Source organism: Haliaeetus albicilla, chromosome 26 (genome assembly GCF_947461875.1).
Source record: "Haliaeetus albicilla chromosome 26, bHalAlb1.1, whole genome shotgun sequence".
Lineage (NCBI taxonomy): Eukaryota > Metazoa > Chordata > Aves > Accipitriformes > Accipitridae > Haliaeetus > Haliaeetus albicilla.
This window is the reverse complement of record NC_091508.1, coordinates 1,360,127-1,386,726: the sequence shown is the minus strand read 5'-3', so window position 1 is coordinate 1,386,726 and position 26,600 is coordinate 1,360,127. Positions and strand designations below refer to the sequence as shown.

The following is a 26,600-nucleotide window of genomic DNA, read 5'->3' as shown; positions in this document are numbered from 1 at the left end:
GTTATTTTGCAACTTCTTTGTTTTCTGTACAGTAGTTTTCTCCCCATTTCTAATGAGGGCAAAAATCTTCTGGAGTGTCAGTGGGTAGGCAGTGTTATGAAGAGCATCCAGTTGTGGATAGTCCTATATAAACTGGAAACCAAAGTTGGGATGCACCACCCTCAAACCAAGGGAAAGTTATAAAAGTCTTAGATCCACACATAACCTGAAAACAACCTCAGATTTGTATCTTCTCCTTTGGCCTCTCTTTCCTCCTATAGTCAATAAAAGTACAGTACATCAGAGATTAAGAATATTACATAGTAAGATAGGTTATGAATGAAGTTGAATATAATCATAATTATGATAGTGTGTAACTGGTGTCTGTGTGAACACACAAGCACCAGCTGAAATAACAAAAGTTAGAACAGTGATTTATTAGAAATAAAACAATTTGAGAAGAGAATACATGGGTTCAGTTAATTTTCTTTCAGAGCAGTACTGTATTTGCAGATATAAAATAAGACTGTGAGTGTTATAGTAGAAAGATGAAATGTTGTGAGTGGTTTGTCAGATTCTCGCGCTGACGGCTGGTTCACAAACACAGTTCCTAGAATAGAGCAGTACAGATGTGACCGACTTCAGTGCTCAAATGCTAGCCTCCTAGCAAATAGCAGCCTTCTTTGGACCCTCTTTGATTAGCAGCTGTGCTGAGAATGCTAAAATGTAATCAGTAACCTACAATTCTTATTGTTAGTTTCCATTGCATTTCCATTCCATAACACTGTAATCCATGTTAATAGTGGTATCTTATAATGATTTTGCTGAGATCTGTTATCTGAAAGGAAGACTGGGACAACCATTCAGTGTGACAAAATATTGGAGAAGCAAAGGCTTTGATTGTTAAGAGTGTAAAATAGGTTTATTTAGTGATACCGGATGATTTTTAAATGAGGTAGTACTAGAAATCTTTTCTTCTTATGTTAAAAGAAAGCAAACCATGAGGTACTGCTCAGTTTCCAGCATACAGTGAGATGTTCTGCATGTATCTGGCTTATGCCACTCTCTGAAAGCTTGCGAGTACTTGTATGACAAATGTGAACCCTCTTGCAGAAAAATCTCAGCCTTCTGTCCAGATAAAATACAGCTTCTCAAAACAGGTAGTGATTTTGAAGAATTTGTGTTAAAAAAATTGTGGCAAGTTCAGTTGGCAAAAGATAGATAGTTGGTATGTGTGTTCATTTTTAAAAAGACAAAATTAAGTCCTGGGGTCTTGGTGCTTAGTTTTACAAAGAAACACCACCTTGTTTTACAAACATCAACCAATCCTCCGGACACTCCTTTGCTGCATTAGTACATTATTGTAGGTAAGAGCCTGGGGACATGGGGCAAAAAGGAAAAGCAAGCTTTGCCTTGCAGAGGACAAGTAAAGCTGCAGACTCACAGGAGCCAAAGCACACCATGTACAGAACTGGGATGTCCAGAGATGGGCCGCATCCGAATGACAACTTGATGGGAAATGTTTAGAGTAGATTTGCTTTGAATAATTATATAGGGGAAGAAAGACTTCCTCTTCGAAATGAATGATGTCTCCTTCTTTAATGGTTTAATACAAATTGAGTATCTGGAGACACTCCAGATTTAACTTGCTGCTCTGAAACATGTCTGTGCTCTGGGCATGTAATCCAGAGTAGCTCCACTACTCTAATACGATTTGAATTGAAACGTGGATTTTCCACAATGTACTCTTCCACAGCATACAGATTGCCGGTTCTTCTGATTACATTTCAAGTCTTCCATATTTGGTCATTTTTATTCTTCTAAAGTCACAGGCATTTTTGAGGATATCACCTTTTATGAAAAAAGCAAGCAAGCAAACAGTTTACATTTCAAAACAGTTTTGAAAACATGCTTGAATAAAGTGATTCTTAATACAACAGAAAGTACACAAATTTTATTTTGAAGAATTGAAAATTTATATGTCTTTTTCTCTGCTCCTCACTATTGAATTTTAACAGCAGCGTTGAGTAGTTTTTGTTTTGTTACTTTTTCATAAAGTGCTTCTTGGTAAATGTTACTGGTCATGTTCATTTCACTTTATTTTTTTTCTTCTTTTCTTTCTCCACAGACTGTACAGTTCGTTCAGGGAATTTTTGTTGAAAAATATGACCCAACAATAGAAGATTCATACAGAAAGGTAAAATAACATCATTTTTATTTCTTTCAAGTCTCAAAGAGCTTGCTTCTTTTTAATAATGCAACAAAAGCTTACAGGAGTGAGAAAGGGTCTTTTCTGAGAAAATGTTACGGCTGCATAAAACCGCAGCAGGAAAGCGATGCATAGAAAAGCATCAGTCTTGGAAAAGGTTTCCTTTGGCTTTACAGAGTACTTTATTAGCTTAGGGCCTCTGAGTGCAATCAGACAAGTTGTATCAGCTACTATAAAGCTGAATTATCAGGGAATGACAAATTTTGCTGTTAATTGGACAGCTCCCTAACTTAGTTCTATTGAACAGGAAGATTAAACCTCTTTTACTCCATATAACCAAGAGCTTTCACTCTGTCTCCGAACACTCAAGTTGAGGCAGTTTCAGGCTGCAGCTCTCCACTGTTTGCCTGTTTCTTCATTAGAGGTTACTACACCTGCCCAGAGATCAGTCTGGTGTATTTTCCTGAACCATCACAAACTTCCAGTGGTACTGGGATATGAGCTGAGGTGGTTGGCAGATGAGTGTACTGCTCGTCCTCCTGCCAGTGCTTCTGATTGATGCCTGGGGATGGGAACAGCTCAACCAAACTGGGGTCAGACTGTTACTCAGATCTGTTTGCTGTAATTTGACATATAATTATTACTTCAAAACATAAAGATATCAATATTTGCTATCTGTAGAAGTTGTTACAGAGGTTATATACACCATTCACCACAGCAGGTTATATTACTGTAGCATAGCAATTGCCTTTTGTTGTCTTCTTTTAGGAATGGCTGTTTTGCCATTTAGTTCAAATGCGTTCTGCTTGGTTTGAAGGCATATAAAATTCTTTACGGCCATTTTGGATGCAGGCTTGTAATTGCTGAGCAAAAGTCCTTGTCAGTATCCCTGATGCTGTCATGTTATGTAATTCTATCAACAGAGCTGCTTTCTTCACTCAACTGCTGTCAAGTAACCCATTGTTTTACAGATTAGCATAAATGTTACCATAATTAAAGGCACCAAAACATAAACCAAAAAGTATAAGCATTTGTGCCTATGATAATTAAATGTAAATTGTGGTATGAGTTCTGCTGTGAAATTTATTTGACTTGCCTGGAATTTCCCTCTGAGACATTTCTCAGTGAGTGGAAGACTTGCTAAGCCTAACTGCGAGGATCACTAGATATTTGGCTTTTTCTTTTCTTCCTTACTCCCTTCTCCCCTAGCGGCAATGAAAAATTGAAGTTTAAGGTCCTTTGATTTGTAAGAGTGGATTTTCTCTCACTTAAGTTGAGATGTTTACAACAAGCTGCTCATTTAAGCCTTTATAATCAACAGAGTCCTGGAGCATAAGTGAGCTGACCCAAATGCCTGGCTTGGGGCGTAATTAATCCTCTAATAGCGGTGCCTCTCCTAGCATAGGGAAGTGCAGGTGGCTGGCTTGCTTGTAGAGGTCTTTGTGGCAGAAGTAAAAATTAAGCTGAGATTCCTCTTGCCTGTCCCGTTTCAGACATTTTAGTTCTAACTGCGTTTGTCTCTTCCCTTTTTTCCCCAGCAAGTGGAAGTAGACTGCCAACAGTGTATGCTTGAAATCCTCGATACAGCAGGGACAGTAAGTATAATTTCTTTTTCTGATTGGTATGGAGTTTCTTTGTTAAGAATGAGATGAGATGTTAAGAATAGAACTTATACTGGTATAATAATCCTGCCCGAGCAAAAACAATAGATCAGCTGCAATAATTTCAACTGAATGATTTTGTTAAATAACCCAAAACCCAGTGTGGTGAATGAGCCTTCTGCAGCCCTGCCAGCAGCATTGTGAACCTGCTCCCCAGCTGGTGCCCCAGTGCTGGGATGCAAAGGTTAGTGCATCCTGTGCCACTCACCTCTTCTCTGCCATCCATCGTCTCGCTATCAGCGTACTGATACGGGTATGTTAATTTTGCAAGTGGCCAGAATACACAGACACGGATTGAAGCCACTTCCAGGCAATGCATAGGGATTGTCTCCCGGCATGTCACATCAGCCTACGTGGAGAGGATTTAATCAGTAAAGATTTTGTACCTGTCAAGGCATACTCTTCTACCCGGGTGGCACCTGCCTGGTGCTGCCTTGTGCAGCTTTGGGAGGCTCATGTCACCCTTCCAGCCTGAGAGCAGCTGGGGCTGTGCAGCAACTCCCCTTGCCATGCCAAGTCCTGTCGCTAAGTAAACAGACCTTGTAATGGTTGAGTGCACATCACAAGGGGAGGACATGCTTCCTAAAAGTTAGTTTTATTTAGAAAGCTTTGAAAATTATCAACAGCAATGTGAAGGCGTGGAAGCAGAAATCATTGCTGCACAGTTCTGGTAAAGCTTCCTTTCACAGGCTTGGACAAAGGCAGCTCTGATCTGGTACAGATTTTCCAGCCTGCTCTTGCATTTCATTGCATTGAACCTTTAAGCCATTTTCATGCTAGAGGTGACTAGTATATAATTGCCTATGTTCAGAGGTGATCAGGCAGTGCCTTCCCACGCAGTCGTGCTTATAATAAATTGCGAGTGTGTGACACCTAGGCCTGTTTCGGTATTGTGTTAGAGGAGAAAATGAACTTCCAGTCCATATCTGTCATCTGGGGAATTGGTCTGATGGCAGACTCGTGCTTAACACCATATCGGAAAATAAATGAAAGATCACTACAAAATATGTTGGCCAAATCTTAACACCTTGTATTATGGTTTGGGGCATACAACAGTCCATCTGCAGATGTAGTTTTATTTCTGCTCTTGATGTTTTTCCTGTTTTTTTAGGAAGCCTTTTTCTCTATCAGGGAAAAAAAAAACCAAAGGGAAAGAGATGTGTGAATGCTTTTATTAAATTTGCATGCTTCAGTGGATTTCTGTAAGGGATAAAAATGTAAATGCATGCTGTGCGGTACTATATTCTTGTCTCCATTACAGTAAAAGTATTCCTATGTAAATGTTCATTAGCTGCATTCATTAGCTAATTACTTTTAAAAATACTTGATTGCAGGAGCAATTCACAGCAATGAGGGATCTCTATATGAAGAATGGTCAAGGGTTTGCACTAGTATATTCTATAACAGCACAGTCCACATTTAACGACTTACAGGACCTGCGGGAACAGATTTTACGGGTTAAGGACACTGAAGATGTAAGTGGAGTATTTTTTCTTCTGCAAATGATTAAAAAGTGTTTGTAAGTAAACATACAGGAATTCGTGAGCAGAATTTCTTTCTAAGAATATTCTTTGCTGTATAGCAAAGTTTGTGTTGAAGCAAGTTTCCTTAGCATTGTTTTTTATTTTCAGTGTTGTTATTTGAGGTCCAACACCTGCAATGGGGCACGATGAAACCAGATTTTCACATGTATGGGAAGTCTAAGGGTCTTTGGAAGTGGTGGGAGTTGATTGAAAACAAATTTTTTTTTTCTCCTTTTAACTCCTTTCCAGTATTTGCATTTTCTTCTTTCACTGTGCTTTAGCAGTACTTATTTACTACAAAGTTAAGGAAAAATAATAGCCAAACTTATCAAAAACGATGTCCTTTGTAAATCTGCAGCTGTCTTACAATGGAGACTAACATTGCTTTTCCCAGATGTATGAAGCGGAAATTGAAGTACAAATCCGCGACGTTTCCTGAAGGTCAGCTGTGAAGTCTCTCGAGTCCTGGAGCAGGGTGGTGTTGTACGCGGTGCCCTCTGTGCCGTTCGCATGCGTACGGGTCATAATCCAAGTCGATGAACTTGAACTGCAAATAGAAAGGACGTGTTCAGCTTATTGACCAAACTGTGCTTTGTAATTGAAGTGTCATTAGTATTAATAGCCTTTTTTTGGAAAAGCACTGAGTGTTCCTTTATTTTCACTTCTCTGTGTGAGAGGGCAGCGTCAGCAGGGGCTGGGGGGTGGGATGGGAGCCTGTTCCATCCCCTCCGCTCCGGCTCTGGGAGCTGTTCGTTAGATGGAGTAGCCCTGGGTCTTGTTTCATGAAGCAGAGGTTCCCTTACTGTAGCTGTGCCGAGTGTCTTGGTTTGTTAGCTCTGCTCCTCTCAAATCCCTCAGAACCAGAACTTTTATAGGATTTTAGGTTATTGTATGAAAATGTGCTTATCCCTTTCTGAAGGAAAGGAGGATGTTTAAGGGTCTGTGGTGTGTCACTCCCGTGATGCGTGCGTGTGAGCAGGAAGGGTTCAGCTTTGCACCGCGGGCGTGCGTGCCTGTCCCTGGGAATGGCAGTGGCACTCTGCAGACCGCCTTCACGCTCCGAGGTGTTTGAACTCTTCACAGTTGTCTTTGTTCCTTCAGTCACTTGACAAAATCTGTAACCCAAAGGAGATCACACAGTTGTATGTATTAAATCATCAAAAAGGCTCTGGAGGAGTCTTAGCTCCTGAAGCAAGGTTGTAATTTGGGTTGTTTAAATCTCTTTTTAAAATAAGGAAAAATTACCTTAAGATAGTTTGCATTCAGTCCTGTTTGACAGAAGAAAACTATTTACCACGTTTCCAGTTCAGGCCCCAGCTCTTGTAACTGGAACTCCTTGGCAGGCTTTTAATTTCTAAACGTGTGATGTAGGTGAGGTTGGTGGTGGCTTTTGCCACGGTAGCCATGTGGCTGGTGGAGACACGTGGGAACTCTCTGTGTAGGCTTCCTCCAAAAGAAGCTGAAAGTATTTTTTTTTTTTTTTTCCCCTTAACAGTTCGTAACGTATTCGAGGGTTTGCCCTGAGGAGTGTGAAAAAGATTGCCTATTTTATTCCACTGACAGCTTAAAAGTAGCCGCTGCCTTTAATGTCGATTGCTTTGGGGTTGCGTCGGCTGCGTTCTGGCCCCCAGCAGAGCTGTGGAAGCAGCAGCAGCCTCGGGCTCCCAGCCCTCGTCTCCTTGCAGCGCTCCTGCGGCTGGCGGGGAGCGGGGCTGGTCGGCAAACCGGGCTGGGACAGGTATTTGGGCCAAATCCTAGGTAAGCCATGTGCATTGTATTTAAATAGCCATTCAGGAAAATGCAGTTTGAGCAATGAGCGGAGAGGGCTGGGACGAGCACAGCCCCGTGGCTCGGCTGTTCTGGGGCTGGGGGCAACCTCCCAGGGCTGCTGCTTTCTCTTGAGTCTTCGTTGTCCCGTATCCTGATTACCTTGTTTTGAATGGCTTTGGTTCCTTCCTTGGTTTAATAAGCTGAACTTCTATTTATGCAAAACTGATTTTCCTTTAGGTAGGGATTATGCTTGCATAAATCCCCTTTATTAGCCTCTTGGGCAGAGCCCAGCGCTTCGCTCAGCTGCGCTCGCTGGAGGGGAATTTGCACCGTAAGCTGGTCAAGTTCATCGGACAATAGAGACTGTTGCTTTCTGTTTTACTTCAGTGGTTTGATTTAATTATTAAAATGCATTTATTTATTTTGTGTTAGGGGGACGTTACTTGTTGAATCTGAGCTTGAGAACCTTTTGAACATTTAAGCCATGTTCTGCTGAGTTAGGAAAATGCACTTCTTCCTGTATTTAGTTTCAGAATGTGTCTTTTAAAATCCCAATGCTTAAAGCATTAAATTCTGTATGTCTAACAAAGTTTAAATTCCAGTCTTCTGCATGAAATAGTAATTGATCAAAAGCTAGTTGTTCATCACGCTCCGTTTTTGGCTCTATGATAAACAATCGCTACCTTTTGAAATAACCTTATACAGAGTTTCATGTCTTTCAAACCTGCACTGTTTGCCCATCTAAGTATCACTTTTTTCCCCTGTTATTTCACATCTTAATATACTTTATTTTTTTGCTGAACATGTCCAAAACACATTTTCATGTTTTGGTATGAGAAGATTTCTCTTAACTACCTAGAAAACTGTAAACAATGGGATTAAGCTAATAAAGTTGTAACTATCCTGTTGGTCTCTGATAGGAAATAAGCTTTTTTGGATTTGCCTCATGAAGTACTGTGACTTCAGGTTTCTGATGTAATAAGTAAAACTTACTTCTCAAAAACAGAAATGGGATCCTTTTCTAATCAGTATGGCTGTGAGTTTTAAATACAAAAATGAATCCTGAGTGTAGTTGAATTGGGAAGAGACTACAAATATTAGCAATGAAGTAGATTAAAAAAATACAGTGTGTTGTAAATCACCAAAGGAAGTAGATAATGATTTATTTTTCAGCTGGAAAGTACTCATTTTCTGTTCAAAGAATTAAATGCTTCAGGAAATGGAGCGGAGTGCACACCCATTATCAGCAGTTCTTTAGGGTTTTTTTCTATTTCTACATAGCGTAAGGGAAACAGGATGCTGTCGCTGTCGTGTGCATGCAGAGCACTGCAGTGCGTCCTGCAGATCTGGCTGTGGTCTCGCGTTTCAAAATCCACCTTAGCTCTGGCTGTATCATCCCCCAAGATCTACGAGATGCAGGTCGTAAAAGCAAACTTCAAAATGATATGTAAACCACAGCTCTTGGGCGTAGAAAGTCCTGGACTGCGTATCTGTCTCCAAACTGGCTGTGCCAATGTGCAGGCTGGAGCTGGGGAGCCGTGCAGTGCTGGGCTGGGGGCCCCGGCTGTGCGGTCCCTGGGGAAGGGTCCTGCGGGGGGGGCAGGCAGTGACTGGGACTGCGCTGTCGTCTCATCATCTTGTAGGTAGGGTAATGGCACCCAAGGGTAGGTAGTTTTGGTTGTTACAGAGGTTTTTTGGGTGCTTTGGGTGGTTTTTGTTTGCTTGTTTAAGGTCTTTTCTACCTATTTGTGACATCTCGGTGGGCTACAGCTGTGGCAGAGGCTGCCTGAGAAGCAGAGGAAGCCTTATGAAATTATGTATCAGGATGCTATTTCTAAGATGTCTTAGTACTATTTTTAATCTATCTTTTTGCCCAATTTCTTTCTCCTGAAAGAGTATTAATTCAATATCAAAACATAACTGATAAGAGCAAGTCTCCTGCTGCTTATACTCACCAACGCTTACTCTTGATTCTTTCTGAGACAAATGGTTTTATAACTTAATGAGTGCAGACTGCACTTGGCTCTCCGCACTGCACCAAGCAAATACAATCACAGCCCCGGCGAGAAACCGGTGAGCTATGGCTAAGCAAGAGACCCCGTCCTTTCTATTGCCCCTTGTGCCATTTGTGGGAGGGCTGTCCCAGGACCCTTCCTTTCTGTGCAGCCTGATGCAAACACACTGGCAATAAGCATTTACTACAGCCAGGGTCGTTTTCCTACGGTATTAAATTTCTCTGTTTTTCTGTAGGAAATGTCACAAGGAATATGGTTTCCCCAAGGCACTTTCTTCCCCATGAAGGAGCAAGAAAGTGACTCACCCAGATACTTCAGAAAGGCAATAGCTTAAGGAGAGGGGCAGATGCCCTTTCATCATTGTCTTGAACAAATGATTTGCCTGTATTTGCATTGTGGGTGTAGGATGAATCTTTTGAACATGTATCAGATGTTTGTTTTAATATTGCATGAGATTATTTATTGGAAGTGATGTGCTTTCAGGAGCTGAGCTGCTAGGTGTTCACTAATTGGAAATTTTAATTATCCTAAGCTAGTAAATACTGAGCACAGTGTTTGTGCCTTTTGTAGTGAACATCCTCTTTTCTGTGTGTATGCAAAACATGTCAGTAGTATGATACTGTACTGAGATGAGAAAGGCAGGTCCTGTGTGCAGGGCTGTGGGAATACTTGGCTACATAGGACTATTCCTTTTTATTCCGTGTCCAGGGCAGTGCTTTTCAAAGGTGTTTCCATTTATTGTTGTATGGCTTGACAACAGGTTGACAAGACAGGTCAAAGGGGCTGAAACATATGATATGTGTCTTAAAACACGTGCTATATGTTCTGTTGTCTGAAATAGGCTAAGTTGGCAGGCAGTTTAGCCTACTGTCACATGAAAGTTCTGAAATGCATTTCAGTAGTAAATTAAGTTTTTGACTAGAATGGTGTTGGATGTAGAGACCAGAAAATAAATCTTTGCTAATTTAAGATTGTGCTGAAATATTACCGTTTGGTTTTACGGTGTCCTCCGTGTGTTTAATTCTTAGTGAACCTGGGTGTCTACAGTGTGGACTTTCTCCAACCCTTTCCCACCAGGCATCTAAATCCCAGCTCTGCTGAACTTCTGATTTTTAATGTTTTTCATAGTGTCTATATTTTCCCCCCTCCTCACACGTCTTTGTAAGCCATAGCATTACAGTCCATGTTGTATGTTAACTTGCTGATGCATCTCTTGTTCTTGCTTGTCTCCTCTCCAGGTTCCCATGATTCTGGTTGGCAATAAATGTGACCTGGAGGAAGAGCGTGTAGTCGGCAAAGAACAGGGTCAAAACTTAGCACGACAGTGGTGTAACTGTGCCTTTCTAGAATCATCTGCAAAGTCTAAAATCAACGTTAATGAGGTAACTATCAACTGTTCCTTTGTCTTTCCTGCTTCAGCATGAATACCACATAAAACCAGCATGTGGTCCTTCATGTATTTCTTAATTGGGAAGATTCAGGATGATTCTGAAATCTCAGCCTAAAAAAGGCTTGCGATGCAGCGTATTTAGCTACTGCTATCTGTTTGTTTGAAGGATATCTGCTCCTTTTTCTCTGTAAAGGGTGGGTGACTTCTCCAGGTAAGTGCTTTCTATAGCCTGTGTCAAAGGACATGAATAGCAGAGGTTCCTGAGTAAGCCCAGTTAACTGGATGACTCTTAGCTTAGATAAACTTTATCTGGAGAGTATACTTTTTCCAGATAGCTGCTGCTGCTATTCAGAACGTGGATTATGCCCCATTGTATTACTTGTCATCTTGCATAGTGTTGGCTGCTGGTTTTGAAGTATTTGCTTTTCACATTCCTGCTACGTCTGGCTGCTAAAGCACACATCCCATCACAGCCCTCCTCTGGTAAGCCACTAACTTACTGAGACCGTGTCCAGACCTTATCTGTCTAAGCAGTTCCCCTTGTCTAAATGAGAAACACCTTTGCAATCGGTGTGTCTTTTGCTGCTGCCTGAGGTAGTGTAGTTCTGCTGAGGGGGCTCTGCTTGACATCAGGCACCAAGTTTTTATTCTCTGCTGTGAATTATCTGACTCTGACAGAGGCCAGGTTGCCAGCCACAAAAGCTAAGGTGACCCCATTGAGCATAGCCGGTTTGGTGCCAGGAGATAACTGGGACCGTTTAGGAGGCTGTGTGATAAGCAGGAGCAGTAGGATCTTGGACTGGACCCAGCGTTAATTTGGCAGCAAGTGGGACGTGCACAGCACTGCATCTACCCGGTCGAGAGGGAAGGGAGCTCCAGGCTGCGTGAATTGCAGCTTCTGTGGTTGGGATTAGGCTAGCTGTAATGCGCACTAACCTAACCTGGTAGATACAACTCACTGAGCTAGACTCCTGCCAGAAGGGATTGTTGTGCGTGTCTGAGCAGTAGTAAAACTGTGACTGTTAACGAAGGAGCTAGTGGCTCAGTCATCGGAACAGATCACTATTAGCCAAAGGTGCCTGAAAGCTCTCCTGAGAGCTGTGCGGGAAAGGGGATCCTCTCGTAGGCAGAACACTGAGCTGTCCTGGGGCGAATGCACACCCATGGTTTACATACAGTCATCTTTAACGTGTGAATCCTGTGTCTCCGTATTTCCCTGTTATGTCTACTGCCTCCAGTGAGACTCAGATCATAGAGAAGAAAATTATTATCTGGAAGATTAGTTTCTGGTTTTATTGTGAACTTCATTTTCTAGTTTTCTGCCAATTTATACTGTCTGGCTAAGAAAAGCATAAAAGCTGAGGAAATCAAAGAGAAGAAACACTGTGAATCAAGCAACTTACTGTACTGGTTATTTGTTCTGCTGGCTCATGGACTGGGGAAGTGTTTGCATTATTCTGGGTTTTGTTTCTGCTTTTTTGCTACTTTTGGACTTTCTAACTTTCTTAAAACCTAGGCTAAAGGGTAATAAATTTCTACGTGCATTTGCTGAAAGTGAAACAAACCTTTCATCCAGATAATAAGCTTTTAATACAGAGTCAATCTCAGTAGCAGCACTTCAGGTGTCTTTCTGGTGACCGGTGTGATGCTCTTGCACCACACTGACTGTTCTTAGGGATAGTGGCATTCCTGAATCCTTGTTGCAGACTTCTGTACTCACAGTCAGTACTAGCGCTTAAATGATCTAACTTGAGATTTTTTTTCAGAGGGATTTTTTCCCCCCCTACCTTAGCCCTGTGAGAGGGGTGTACCTCAAAACATTCAAGGATCTCGTTTGCAAGAGCAGAGATGATTGGTGCCTTCAGAAATTCAGACTCCTCCTGCACATCATAATCACATTCAAATCATCTTGGCTCTTGTTTATAAAAGCTTAAATACTGAAAGCTGTTTTGCATCAGCATAGAAGATGCCACTTATTAATTGGTTTCTCCTACAGAAACTTTTTCTTTGTATCTCACCTGTACATTTTTTAATGTCTTGGCTGTGTCTGTTGGAGAGTACGAACTGCCACTTTTGCCAGAGGCTGACAGTAGAAAACAATAGCAATAAGCTTAGTAAAGGAGTAGCATGAGCAACTCAAATGCTATTATAAAATATTTTACATGAGGGCTTGATAAAGCTGCCATCACGTTAATTTCATTTGAAACTATTTAACTGTGCACCAGTGCTTTTTCATGTAGGTAGTAGCCAGAAAATCTTGACTTTCCAGTTGCAATTTGTTATAAACTGTTTCTTTGTCTTCTGAATTTCCTTGGAATCAACAAGAATTTGTGAGCTGTCAACCACTCCAGGAAGGAAAAAAGTAAACAAGGACAAGGGTGGAGCTTTCTGAAGGTTTAAATATTTTTCCTCAATATTGTGACCTGGCTCTGAGCATTTTTGCAAAGCTCATTTTGCTATAAATGGGTTGAGTATTGCTGGGGAAACCACTCACAGCAAAAGTGTTCACAAGAAACTTGTCTCTGAAGCTGAAAGAGGCCCCTGTACTCATCCCCTTGTGGAAGTGTTTGAGTTCAGGGCAGATGTTTTGCTTCTCCTTGCTAATTTTATTAATGAACTGAAAAGATTAGATCAGGCAAAAAGGTGAAGCGATTAACAAGTCAAATCTGTTTGGCAAAAAGGAATGCCTTTCCCTACAGTGAGAATACGCTGCTGCTGGCGTAGCAGCGCTCTGCAGAGACACTCACCAGCCCAGGGAGCACCAGTGAGAAGGTGATCCTTAAGGATATTATGCTTGTCTTTTAAACAACCTTTTGTCATTTCCCAGTTTTCTCTCACTTTTCCAAAGCAAGGGATTTGTTGCAATTTCATTGCTGTACTCTTCTGATGCCTTTAGTCGTATGCAGCCTGAGGGAGAAAGCTGCATGCTGCAGGATGTGAGTTACAGCTCCCTTGTATTCTGCACACTGATGTGAGCTCTGCACTCTCTTTTTCCATAAGCAGTTGCTTGAGAAACATGTTTAAGTAAATGTAAGCAGTTTAATTGAATTTATAAGACTGCAGCCACCAGGAAGAGTATCAGCTTGCCGACCTGCCTAATTTTTGACACTTGCATAGTGTTTTATCACTTTGATTTTTCAGTTTGTGTTTTTCATTTTCAGATCTTTTATGACCTGGTCAGACAGATAAATAGAAAAACACCAGTGGAAAAGAAGAAGCCTAAAAAGAAATCCTGTCTGCTGCTTTAGACTCCCATCATGCAGCAGCTCTGAGCCAGGTAAGAGGTGTCTGAATTCTACCTACAGCTCAGGTGATCAGACTGTGAGCTGCTCCCAACAGAGAGAGGACTCACTCCCCTTCTCTCCACCCCTCTTCCTTCTGTCTGCTCCCAAATACAAAATTCTGCTTTTGTTGGACTTCTTTTTAAAAGTCAGTTGTACTGACTGACCTGGCAGAGAAGTATCTGTTTCTCTTCCTTTCTGCTTTTGCTTGGGTTGGTGAGTGTGACAGAGCAGGAACATCCTTTTTACTCTTGCAGCTTCTCTCTCCGTCTTGTGACACCGTGCTCTGAGGCGCCATGGCTCAGTTTTGCTTCCTTTTTATCCTCTGCTGAAACTTGGTACCATCTATGTAACTTGTGTTCTTGCTGCAGCTGCTGTCTCAGTCCTAGGTGCTATGGGGACAATTGCAAATTGTTTTGGGTGGGACATGGATTTCAATGGCACAGAATTAAAAAGCTACCCACCAAAAAAAAAAACGCCAAAGCAAAAACGAAAACAAAAAAGGACATAGCTATAAATAATCTTCCTGTGTGTCTTGGCAGGGTACTGTGTGTGCTTGCAGCTGTTCTATCACACTGCTGAAAGAAAACAGCATTTCTGTAGCTTCAGGTTTTGGACAGGAATATCACCTAGGCTGCCCCATGAGCTGTTAGCGTGTTAGCACACGAGTGTGCTGCGTGGCATCGTTCGGAGGCAGAGAAGGGTGCGGGGTAAGCGGCCTATCTTGGCACTAAGAAGCCAGAAATGGTCAGAAAGCAAGCAGATTATCCTAGATGGTGGTTGTAGCACAAAGCACGTTCAGCCTGCGAGCGCAGCAGCCCGGCCCTGTAGGGACGAGTTGGGGAGGGATGAACTAAGCTGCAGTGCTCTGGCTGTGCCGGCTGCCTTCATGATCTTAGGCTGCACAGGGTGTCAACTTCTGATGATTTTTGTGACCCATCAGAAGCTCTGATTCTGTTTTTTAGTTTCATAAATAGGTGCAGTGTAGTGGGCAAAGCAACTCAAGTGCCCTTGTCCTACAGACAAACTCCTGGTCGTAGAGGGATTTCGGGGATGAATTCCTGAAAACAGGTGGCTCTCTGCCTTCTGCCAGATCAGAAGTTCATGCTGTAGATGGCCATTTATGTAGCCTAGGCGTGATTGAGTAGGATAAGTGGAGCTATGCAGTTAACCTGACTTCTAATGACTTGTGCTTTATTGATTGATGAGTCTCTTATCCTGAGCTTTGAATGCCAGAAAAATAATAGCTTAGGGTTGTGGGGAAACAATGGCTTTAGGAAAAGAAATTGAAGAGTGTGTCTTAAGTGGCTTTTCCTGTTCCTCAGGTGATTTTTCTGAATTTAGCTAGTGTGGCGTCAGCCAGGGTGACTTCTTGGGGACGGGCTTCCCCAGCCCTGGGGAGGACGTGCTCCCTGCCAGGCTCGGGGCAGCTCTGCCCTCGCCCTCCTGCCCGGATCCCGTGCTGCAGAGCCCAGCGCCAGCAGCCGTGCAGCACTGCTGAAGGAGTTCCTGCATTCAGTCAATTACTGATGAGGCTTCTCATAACATTGTCTTCTACTGATGGCCCCAAATCTATCTGCTCTAGATGGTCAGAATACTTCACGGTGTCTCCCCCATTCTTTGTAAATCTCTTCCCAATTCATTGCCTGTTGCTCCAGCTGAAACAGGGCTCGGGGAGGTCTCCAAGTCCTTAGACTTTAAGAGCATCTCAGAGATGGAAAAGATGAAATCCCTCTCCCATAAATTGTTCATCCATTGCTGAATTCAAAATCCACTTGAAGGCTGCCTGTCTCGTAAAGGAGATGTGTTGGAAGGGCACTATCGTTATCACAGCAGAAAGACAGGGTGGTGGCTGTCTGTCACTGCTCTGCTGCAGTCATGATAAAACAAGAACTCGTTTCTTAAGAGTTTCTGAAGTCTCTTTTTCTTTCTGTACGTCCAAACTCAGAGGACAGTAGGAACAAACCCCAGTACTGCAAGAAGATAAGCTCTTCTTGCTGAAATGCTCTGTGTTTTTACAAGCCTGGGTGCAGGCAATTGCCTGGGGAAGCTTTAAGGCCTTTGTTCAAGATCATTCATCTCATGGGTAGGATGAGAAACATTCTCTCCATCATCTTTTTTTACTTTTTTCTAGATTGCAGGAATGAAGAACTGTTGCCTAAATGGAAAGTGCCAGCATTCCCGACTTCAAAACCTTATGGAAATTAATGACATATCTGAAGAAACTTCTCCTGTTTTTATATACTATGAGAAGAATTTAGATCTTAAAATGGTTTGCACACAGTCCCTGGAAAAAGAAATTGCTCTGTGTATATCTCTTGGAAATCTAAGACAATAGTACTCCTCCTTTGCAATAGCAGTTAACAGCTGTGAAAATAAATATAATTGACTCTAGTGTATGATTATACAAAGGAGCATGGATGCATTTCAAATGTTAGATATTGCTACTATAATTAAAATTTCATATTGACCCTTTTATCATAATTTCTCCCCATCAAGCACTAAAAATGTTCCACCATTATATTTTATATCTATAACTATAGATATATATTATCTGAAATTTCCCTTTGAACTCACTGCAACAAGTAACTTTTTGAGTCATTGACTTCATTTTATATTTAAAAGTTACGGAATATCATTATTTTCATTCTGCCATTATATTCTAATTAAAAATGTTTGTGCATAATGCTTTGGAAAAATGGGTCTTTTATAGGAAAAACTGGGATAACTGATTTCTATGGCTTTAAAAGCAAAAATATATAATATACTAAACCAACTCTAATATTGCTTCTTGTGTTTTACTGTCACAGATTAAATTACAGCTTTTATGAATGATTAAATTTTAGTACATTTTCATTTTGTTTCTGTGTTTTTGTTATGGTTTCCAGGCTTTGGTTTTTATCCATGTTTTGTGAATGCCTCTTCCATTCTGGTAGATCAAGTATTTTATAACAAATGCCACCAGTATGTCATTATGCTGATGAGATGTCTTCGCGCACCCTCCGCTTTGGATGTATTTAATCATACCACACACTAAAGTACAGAAGGCTACTTTTAATTACTTTTGTATATTCTTTTGAATGTTTGAAGATTGTATTCTGCTGAAAATATTTCCTCTGTACAATTATTTTTATATGTACAAATTTGGTTGAATACTGTATCAAGGTCTGACTTTTATTGTGATCCTCGGTTTCACACAATCGTGTACTTTTTGGGGAGAATCCCTGTTTTGACGATGCCACCCGCTGGGCAGGAGCCCGTCATGATCCGTCATGGTCAGCATCTCGACACGAAGCTGTGGAGTTGAAAGTTGGTTCTGTCTAAATACAATTTCAACAAAGCAAATATCTGCTTTACACTTTTAGACAAAATCTGGCTAATGTTACCTGATCTGCACAGTCAGCTGAAGGGGCTTTTTGTTTCCTTTTGGGTTTGTTTCTTTTTTTTTAAATACCTGTTGGTTTCATAAAGTTTAAAAGAGCAGGATACAAAGAGACCCGTGGGTGCTCAGCCTCGATCCTCCTGTGTATATGCAAGTAAAAGAACCGCCTTTGGGACCTATGGGGCCCAAATCACATCCTCAGTGTGATGCTGCTGGAATTCCTGCAGTGTTGGAGGACTTGCTCCTGCTTCGCTTCTGAGTAAGTGAGAAGAGAAATGTATCTTCACAGTGGAGAAAACTCAGGGCAGACTTTGTCCTGGTTGTTTAAATGGGAAATCTAAATGTAATAGCTGGTGAGCAGTTGTTCCTGGACCCCTTGTATAGTTTTATTGGAAACCAGGGGGGAGAAATTTCTATAAATAGGTTTTTCTAAAACTGTCTTACTGATGCAGCTCTTGAATTATACAGAGATCCCAGTTTCTACATGCAGCCCAAACAAGACTGGATGAAAATATTTGGATGACGATAATGTGAAAACATCTGCCTACTTACAAGCTACTAGGACAAATGTAGTTATTTAGCTGGTTGTCTTCAACCTACCCATGTGCTTCCTTTTTCAGGAGGAGCAGAAGCAAGGTATTTGCAGGTTGGTTATCTTTACTAAATGTAAAAATATTTTAGTAATAAAGTAATTTTAATGTACCTGCTGATTGGTAGATGTCTCTTCTATAAAAACAGAAACCTAACCTTCATTTTCTAGGTACGGTGCGGTATGTAAGTTCATCAAACTTTATTCGTAAATGCCAACTGTGTTTTATACAGAAGAGCTGGCTCCGTTATCTACTGCCAGCAAAGCTGGGGGTGTGCGGTGACGGGGGTGCTTAACCTGCCGGTGCTTTTCCACGTCACTTCTCAACTTTGCATCTCGGCAGCATCTCCCAGTCCAGCCATTCCACGGTGGAACTGGTTGGTCTGGTGAAGGCAAGTCCGGCTACTTCCATGGTGTTTTTTGTCTGTAGCAGGATCTGCCTGGAGCATGTCACGGCCCGCTCCCAGAGCGCTGAGCAGCAGCGGGGGTGTCCGAGGGGTGTCCCAGGTGCTCCCCAGGAGATGCGTCTGCTCCGTTCACCCCGTCTCCTGCATCCGCTGGAGTGCGAGAGAGGTTCGTAGTGGATGCTGCCTTCCCGGGAGAGGTGGGGATGCTCCCCGGGAGAGGCAGGGATGTCAGGCTGAGCCTGGGAGGCCCTTGGGGTTGCAAAACGAGTAGTAAACGTGGTGTAAGGGCTGGAGGAAGAGGTCGACAGCGGGGCGGAAAGTCTTCCCGAGCCTGTTGGCGTTGCCACTAGGTGGTGGTGTCGGAAAACACGCGGGGCCGGGCGGCGGGGGACGCGGCGGCGGCGGCGGCGGGGGGATGCTCCGGCCCCAGGAGGGCTCGGTGCCCTTCCCTTCCTACCTTGCAGAATGAGTGGGGGTTCTCCCTGGGGAAGAGTTTTTCTTTTTTTTTTTTTTTTTTAATCTAATGGATTTCAGCACAATAGCCCGAATTCTGCCCTTGGATACACTTCAGCAGATGCTGCATAGTTTTATGTGCAAACAGAATGTGTCCTAAAGCACTTGGTGTTTAATGTTTCACTGGGTTAAAAATGAGTTAACTGAAGAATGTCCTAAAGAAAGGTTAAAATAAAAACCTTCTGGAAGCAATTGCATGCTTCTGCTTTTGACCAGCATCCAACCAAGAAAAGTAAGATTTTGCTCTGAGGAAAGGAGCACATTTAAAATTTCAGTGAAGCCCCACAGTCCCCAAAGTCCAGCTCCTAGTTGTGTTGATTTGAGCTGTGCACAAATTCAGCCAAAGTGATTCACTGCTGTCTGTGCAAATACGCTGTTCTTAAACTTCTCTGCCTGTATTTATCTATCTATTTTCGGTGTTTCCTAAAGGTTATTTTAAATCACGTTTTCCCATCTAGTGTGGGTTGGGCCAGACAGTAACTGCTCGGTGATGCCCTGCCTTGCTGGAGAGTTGTAGTTGCAAGTTTTGGTTTTAATCCAAACACACAAGCGAAGCAGGAGCTGTGGCAGGAAACGTCGTGTCGTCTTCAGAGAGAGCAGCGATGCTGGTGCACGCGTGATTTGTTCCGCTGCCTCTGAGCTGCGGAGACATTCTTGATGTTGCAGTGTGCTGATGAGCGAGGCCTCACATCCAGCAGTGACACGAGAAAATTCATGTTAGGTTCAGAGTTAACCTTTGCAAAATCACCAAACCTAATGAATGTTTTATTTATTTTGCCAGGACTAGGCACTGAAGAAGTGAAATTGAATTTTACAGTGGACCAGGCGCCATTCAGTAAATGGCCAGGCACGTGCCGGGCCATCCTCCCCGCTGCGTCTGGGAGCCGGCACTGGTTTCCTCTGCAGCAACTGCTCGGTGCTCTGGCTTTCGCCTCCAGCACGGTCTGCCCAGCATGGTGCAGAGACTGTTTCTGGTCCTCCTGGAAAGAAAACCCCCAAATTCAGAGACGAGCCCTGTGCAGGAGGAGGGAGAGGAGCCGCTCCTGAAGGTCCCCAGCAGCATCACGAAGCTGCGGCACAGAAAAGAAAATGCCCAGCAGTAAAAGCAGTGCTCAGCTGAGCTCGGTGCCTGTGGGGTTTCCTGGACTTTTAACTTGGGTTTGTTACGGGTGAAGGCATTCAGCGGCCAAGGCGCTGTGCTGCGGTTTGTGATGGTTTCACCCACCGCTCACCTGGAAAACCCGTTCCCCTTCCACGAGGGCGGCTGCTGTGAGCAGGGACAGGAGCTGCTCCTGCCTGCACCTCGGAGGGGTTCCCGGTCCGCCGGGGCCGTGCGGGACTTCCCTGCCCCTGGTCGGAGCTGGGGACGGGCAGGTTTGGGCAGTGAGTGCCCGTGGGGTGGGGGGCTCCCAGCTCCCCGCCTGGGGCAACTCAGTGCAGAGCCCAGAGCCGGCTCTAGAAACAATCTAATTAGAGGCTACGCCAGGGCTAATTTGCCATGCTGCAAGCTCACAGCAGCCCTGGCACAGTGCTGTGCTAATGTGGCCGCTCCTGGCTGAGGCCCGGCTCTTGCCTTTAGCTCAGTTACTTGCTAATGCCAGTGTTGGGAAACAGTGTTTGTATTATCCTGGGATTGAAACAAGCCTTTTCTCCCTCACTTTGCAGAGAAGTGGCACACAAGTAAACTCGGCTCATTCCTTGTGCCTGTCAGCAGCAGGTAGAGGCCAGAGCGGTGAGTGACACCCCGTTATCCACGTTGCCCTGGATCCTCTGTCCCTCATCTCCAACAGGATGCGCTTCGGAGGGAGCAGCAGAGGGAGGTTAAATCATTTGTCAGAGATTTTGGACAAGTCGGTGGCAGAGCTGGCCTTGCAGCCCCGTGCTGGAGTCCGAGGTGCCCGTCCTGCTGGCTTGCCCGTGCCAGCTCTTGGCTAAATCCCAATTGCACCATGCCCTTTGGGGACAGAGGAATCGTGTGCCTGCCCCGTAGCGCTGGCCCCAGCACAGCCGCTCTCGCGGTCCCAGGCAGAAGCCTGAGTTCAAACATCCGTGGCATTTTCTTTGGGCGTTACCAACGTTTAAGGCCGAAAGCAAGCCCCCTTACTGGCATGTCACGACAGCTCGGGGGTGAATAAGGAGCCTGTTGTGCTGCGGAGGGGAGGATGCTCCGGGCACTGGCAGCGCTCCCGTGCTGCGTGCCCACGGGGAGACGGCCGCGGCATGTGGGCTGGGCGGCAGCAGCAGGGCACGCACGGCCGGCAGCTGCTCTCCGCTCCCCACGATCAAGCGACAAAGGACAAATTCATGGGGCCGAGAGCGGCTCTGCGGGCTGAGCACACTGGGGCATTATGGAGCTGGGTGAGGCAGGGCCGGGCAGCCTCTGGCAGTGGGACGACCACCTTGTGCTGTTCGGGACCACCTTTGCTCGCAGGATGCTGCCGGAGGCTCTCGGGATTAATTTCCGTGGCGCACTGCTTTGCAGCCAAGAAATCTGAGAAACCCCTGGGTGTCCTTCAGAAGGGCCCCATGGAGAGGAACAGCCACCGCGAGCTGAGCTCCTCAGCAAAATGGAAGTTAACAATAATTTTGCTTTTTTTTCCCTGCAAAGGTTTTAAATATCAATCAAGTTTCTTGCAACCCATTTTGAGTGAATGATGGTGGAGCTGAATGAAAGCAAGCAGTGTCGCAGCTCTGCTGCCCTTTCCTACCCAAGTTGTTACAAATCATTGGACAAACTGACTTCAGAGATGTTACACCTTTACTCAACCTTCCCCATGGTCGGTGTGTGGATATAATGTTTTGAGGGCCACAGGCATCCAGCATTCTATGACCATTTTTCATTTAGCTTTGGAAATAAGCAGTGTCAAGCTGCTGTGTCAGTGTGGCTTAAATTCACAGGAGAACTCATTTGATTTGAAGCAGTTTATGTTATTAAATATGACTGCACAGGAGCCCCTGCAGGGTAATCCTCTATGATAAATGATGTTTGAAATGAGGGGGACCCGATACTGGCCGTCTCACGCTTCAGTCACAGTTAATCTGCAGGAACAGGGAAAGGCACAACGCAGTCACGGGTGTACCGAGCAAAGGGCAGAGGCTGGACTTTGACACACCAGCAGTTAAACCTGCGACATGATGGGCCCAGAGTATTACAGCAAAGACAAACTGAACTGGAGCATCCTTCTGTCACTCAGCAAAACCAACGCCTACATACCCGCGGGTTTCTCTCCTGTAACGTGCACCTTGGTCAACTGACTCTTGATATTGTCTACTGCAGAAGTACCAGAAATCTGGCAAGAAACCTAAATGGCAAACAGAAGCCTCTTGTTTTCTGAAATCTTAGAAACATACATGAATTTCAATGGAAACAAGAGAAAGCATCCATTTTCTGCAGGACTCTAGCACACGGAGATACTTATTTGTCCTGTCAGTATATCACAGGCTCCAACTGAGCAAGTGATAACACATGTTTTACTGGCCTTAGAGTGAAGTTTTCTGATCTAAATGTATTCACTCGGTTCTGACATGAAAATCCATTAAGGCCTCTGATGCACAGGCAGGATAAACGCGTGGCCGCAGGTCGCTCTGGGGCTGGGAGGCTTTGCCCCAGCCGAGCCCAGAGGGCAGAAACGGGGCACCTCGGCTTTAAAAGAAACCAGGGTGAATGGTGAATGTATAGTCTTGTCATCGGTTGGGACTTGCACGGTTAACTATTTCGGTGCCCTCTCTCAGCTGAAAAGACTGCTCCAAAGAGGTTTTCTCCAAGAAACTCTCAACATCCTCCTGTTCATTAGTGGTTGTGTAAAGGGTTTCCTCATTGCCAGTAAATTTTTGGAGCTCTTCTGCCCCCCCCAAGATATTAGAAGAACTGAGCATCCTCAGGAGATGGAATCAAGCTAATGGAGTCCTCTAACAAGGGCCTGGCTCTCTCAAAACCCCAAAAAGCAGAGTTGTGGCTGCTCTCCCCTTACAGCCTCTGCTCCCGCAGCCGCTGACAGAGGGGAGACCCTGCGGAGCCTCGGCCGAGAGGTGCTGGCTTCAGCCCCGTCCCGAGCCAGGTTTTATGTGTCTGGATGACAGCAGAGCAGAAAGCAAAGAAGCTGCTCTCGTAGCTGGTATTTGCTGCTGCTTGGGCAATGCGTGCCTGAGCAAGGCTACAGTTTTGGTGTGGTAAAAATTGCTATATGACTCTGTCACAGCTGGGTTGTCCCTCTCCAGATTTCACACCAGTTTTTGCAGGGACAGGACTGGGATGTGCCCTGCTCCTGAGTTCAGGGTGTTCCCCTTTCTGCAATACACCATGCAGGGTCTGATTAGCAGCTGACAGGCAGCTTTTGGCCCTCTGCTTCTGAAACAATCAGTGTTTAGGGCTTGACCGAGAAGGGTTTGGTGTGAGATAAGCTTCCCAGAGCGGGGCCAGGACTGAAGTAATAATTGAATAAGTGTGAGGCAGTGAATAAGCCACGTAAGGATGAGTCAGAGCAGCTGGAGGCAAAGCCGCTGCCCTTGGGAAGGAGGGAAAAGGCTCCTCGGTGTCTCCTCCGCCGCCTGCCAGCGGTGGGACCCAGCTCTTCCAGCTGCTAGAAGTCGATTTTTCGAGGGGGAAAGGCTGGGAGGGACTTCCCTGGGGCCGGTGCTGGGGTGCACGGCACCCCGAGTCTGGGTGCTCGCTCGCAGGGCCGTCCCCTCTCCCGCGGCCGTCGGGGTCGCGGCGGATCCGGTTGTGCCAGCGGAGCCGCAGCCGCTTCTGCCTCGTCCGTGGCGAAGGCGGGACGGGGCAGCACGTGCTCGGCTTCAGGGAGGGAGGCACGAAATTCAGCACGTGCCCGTGGAGCTGGGGCTCAAGACCAGCCGTGTCCCTGCCTCTGGAAGTCAGGTGTCTTCCCCTGGGGAACGTGAATTTGTTTGGTGCTGTGTTACATGAGTTGCACGTTCCTAATAGGATCGGGAGCGTGCTGTTGCCATCCCACTTCGCTTCTGTTGGATTTCCCACTTCCTTTAATTTTTTATCAATTTGTTTGGTTGCTGCTGTCAGTGGAGATGGCTCTAGGGGAAGTAGAAGAAATCAAGTGTTTATTTTTAGAAACTGCAAAAGAGTTCAGCCCAAGGCAAACACAATTACTTCAGGTTGCACGCAGGCTTCCAAAAAGCAAAGAAGAAATATTTTCTGAAGAGCAAATGCCCTAAAACCCAATGCCGTGAAGCCACTGTGCAATGAGAGCACCACTTAACTATGTGAGGAGTACATTTAAGTCCACGAGGGTGGGAGGGGGTGCTGGCTGCTGCTCCAGACACCCCACTGCTACACGCAGCCTCGTGTACCCCGTCCCACGACCTGCCCCGTCCCACCCTGGCCCCTTGCACGGGGCAGCCAAGCGGCTGCTGCTGCTCCTGGCAAAGCCTCTCCATCTCTCTCAGCCTGAAAGCCTGCCTCTATCCTCAGGGGTATTTTTCTGCTTGAAGGGGCCTCCCGGATGCTATTCCTGGACCAGTTTTAGGGCATTTGTTGCGTGAAGCTTCTGCTGGGTTGTTTCTGGAGAGCTCGTGGCTGGGGAAGAGGAGAAGGGGTGGGAGAGAGGCTGCTCAGTTGAAAGCTTTCACTCTATAATTAAGCTGAACAAGAGACTCTGAGCTAAATCTCTGTTTCTCTTGCTCTGCCTGAGCGAACACAAAGAGGAGAAAAGGACTGAACCAGACAATTAAAACAAGCAATAAAATTGTACAGAGAAGTCCGTGGAATGATTTTTCCTTGACACGCTCACCCCCAACAAGTGCCACATGCCCTGTGTATAAATAGCAGCTGCCCAGACTTGCTTAATCATCCCATTGTTGCTTTATAATATTAATTAAACATTCCTGTGGGATTGTTCGCATCCTAATTAAGTCGGTAACTTACAAAGGACAGTGAAGAAACCAAACAAGTGTACACTGGGGGATGCACAACCCCAATTTTGCTAAACTGTGTGCGACCGTGTTTAAAAAAATATATCAAAATTGCAGGAGGACTGGGGTTAAAAGCATTTTTAATAGTCAACAATGATGGGGACTGTTTGATTAACGGTCCTCGGGGATCAAGAGCGGCTCTTTGCTCCAGGAGTGTTTGGAGGGAGAGCTGTAAGAAGTGAGCGGCTGTCTGGGCGCGCTGGAAGGGACAAGCGTCTCCCCCCATCAGCAAGACACGAGCGAATCGTCCCTGGCAGAAGCCCACTGATATCAAAGGGCCAATTAATCTGCAGCTGCTCTGCAAGGGGGGCCGGGGAGGGCGGGAGACAAGAAGCTTCTTGAATCGCATTCAGCCGCCCCATGCGGGCGGCAGCTGGGGGCCGGGGCCGCGGCATCGCCGGCTCCCGCTGCAAGAGGAATCCTGAAAATCCCAGCGGGGCAGGGGAGCCGTGCAGGTGGGAGTGCAGGGACGGCCGTCCAGAAACGGATCTGCACCAATACCCGTGTGCGATAATGTTCTATTGCAGTGCGATCCCGGCTTCGCTGACGTCTCCGGTGCCGGTGGAGAAACTGGTGGAGCCTCTGCCCTGCCGGAGAAATCTTCCCCAAGGGAAGGAACCACCAGGTCACGTTCCCCTGCCTGCCTGCTGGGCTGAGGCTCGTCCTCCCCATCTTCTCCTTTCATGTAGCGAGGAAGACTTGAGCGCATTGTTCCCGACTCAGACTCATGCACCCTGCAGGGATGTACTGTGAATTACTTCCCAAATTATGTGAGTAATTAAAATCAATGAGAGGGTATCCTGTTAAATAACATAATTAGATGAGCATAGCGAGCAAGTTGAGTGCAATAGCGTTTTTGTTCTCCTGCCTGGAGACAGCTTTTAACTCTTTCCCTCTTGTCTCTTCCCCAGGAAAGGCAGGCAGGGCTCCTCGGTGTGCCGACGGCCGTGCCGCTCCGCATGCTCCCCTCTTGCTAACGCTGAGGTTTTTCCAGGATCTCCAAAGCCTCTGCCTGCTTCCTTCAGTGCTTCTTCCAGACACAGGATTGTCTTTCTCCTATGCAATGCTGCAACTTGAAGCTCTTGAACATCTGAAACTCAGAGAAAATAGAATTGACTATCCGCTTGAATTCAAGACCATGGCAAATGAAAATGTCTCATGCAGTGCTGCACTCCAGCCACTGAATTGTAACGGAGGGCCCCACAGAGTGGAAATGAGAATTAATCTTGATGTGCATAATGAATTGTCTGAGCCTTTCGCCCTCAGCCCTACGGCTGAGGTGCAGCCGCAGGTAACTCTCTCGGAGGCAGTCTCCCAGTCTGGGTGTTTTTCCACTGTGTAAACCAAGATGTGGGGCCGGGAAGGACGAGCGGCAGCGCGAGCTCGATCAGCAGCCTGAACCAAAGGTCTCAGTATACAACCATGTACGTTCACAAAAACACTTTTTTTTACTGTGTTGTCTTAATTCCAGAGGAAACTAAATGGCTCAGGAACCCAGGTGCTAAGAGTAATTTTTGTTCTATTTCTGCCTGTTTCAGGGCAGGGAGTGGAGCCTCCGTCCATTAAGAGATATACGTGGATAGCTCTTTCTTTCTGCATGGAGTGCTATTAACTCCAAGGGGGCTCTGGTAAGGGTAAAGGCATCTGGCCAGATGGCTCTCATTGCAGGGCTGGGATCTAAATAATTAATTTATAGTATCATGTTCATGACTTTGCCGTCTCCCAAAGGAAGCCCCGAAAAGTCCTTAACTTGGTGCTTATTTTTTCCAGCTGCGATGTACAGGGAGATGTGAGTCTATGCATTCTGTTTTATTTTAAGCTTGTTTGTGATTTTCCAAGGTAGTGAATTGTTGCAAAGACGCGTCACATCTAATTACACTTGTCACATTAAATCATATTGTGGCAAAAAACCCGAACCCCTGCCGGGAACATAATCCC

The 26,600-nt window shown here is 45.1% G+C and overlaps 1 protein-coding gene across 7 annotated transcripts in view; it reads left to right on the top strand.

Annotated features, from left to right (window-relative positions):
* The window catches only part of RAP1A (RAP1A, member of RAS oncogene family), a 42,271-nt gene extending 25,587 nt beyond the window's left edge, over positions 1-16,684 (top strand). For all 7 annotated transcript variants that reach the window (XM_069771556.1, XM_069771560.1, XM_069771554.1 and 4 more), the window contains 6 exons: positions 2,108-2,176; positions 3,727-3,783; positions 5,184-5,324; positions 10,396-10,539; positions 13,709-13,824; positions 15,963-16,684. In XM_069771556.1, coding sequence (XP_069627657.1) covers positions 2,108-2,176; positions 3,727-3,783; positions 5,184-5,324; positions 10,396-10,539; positions 13,709-13,795 — 498 coding nt within the window. In that variant the 3' untranslated portion in view covers positions 13,796-13,824; positions 15,963-16,684. The remainder of the gene's footprint in view (positions 1-2,107; positions 2,177-3,726; positions 3,784-5,183; positions 5,325-10,395; positions 10,540-13,708; positions 13,825-15,962) is intronic.
* Positions 16,685-26,600: the final 9,916 nt, after the last annotated feature.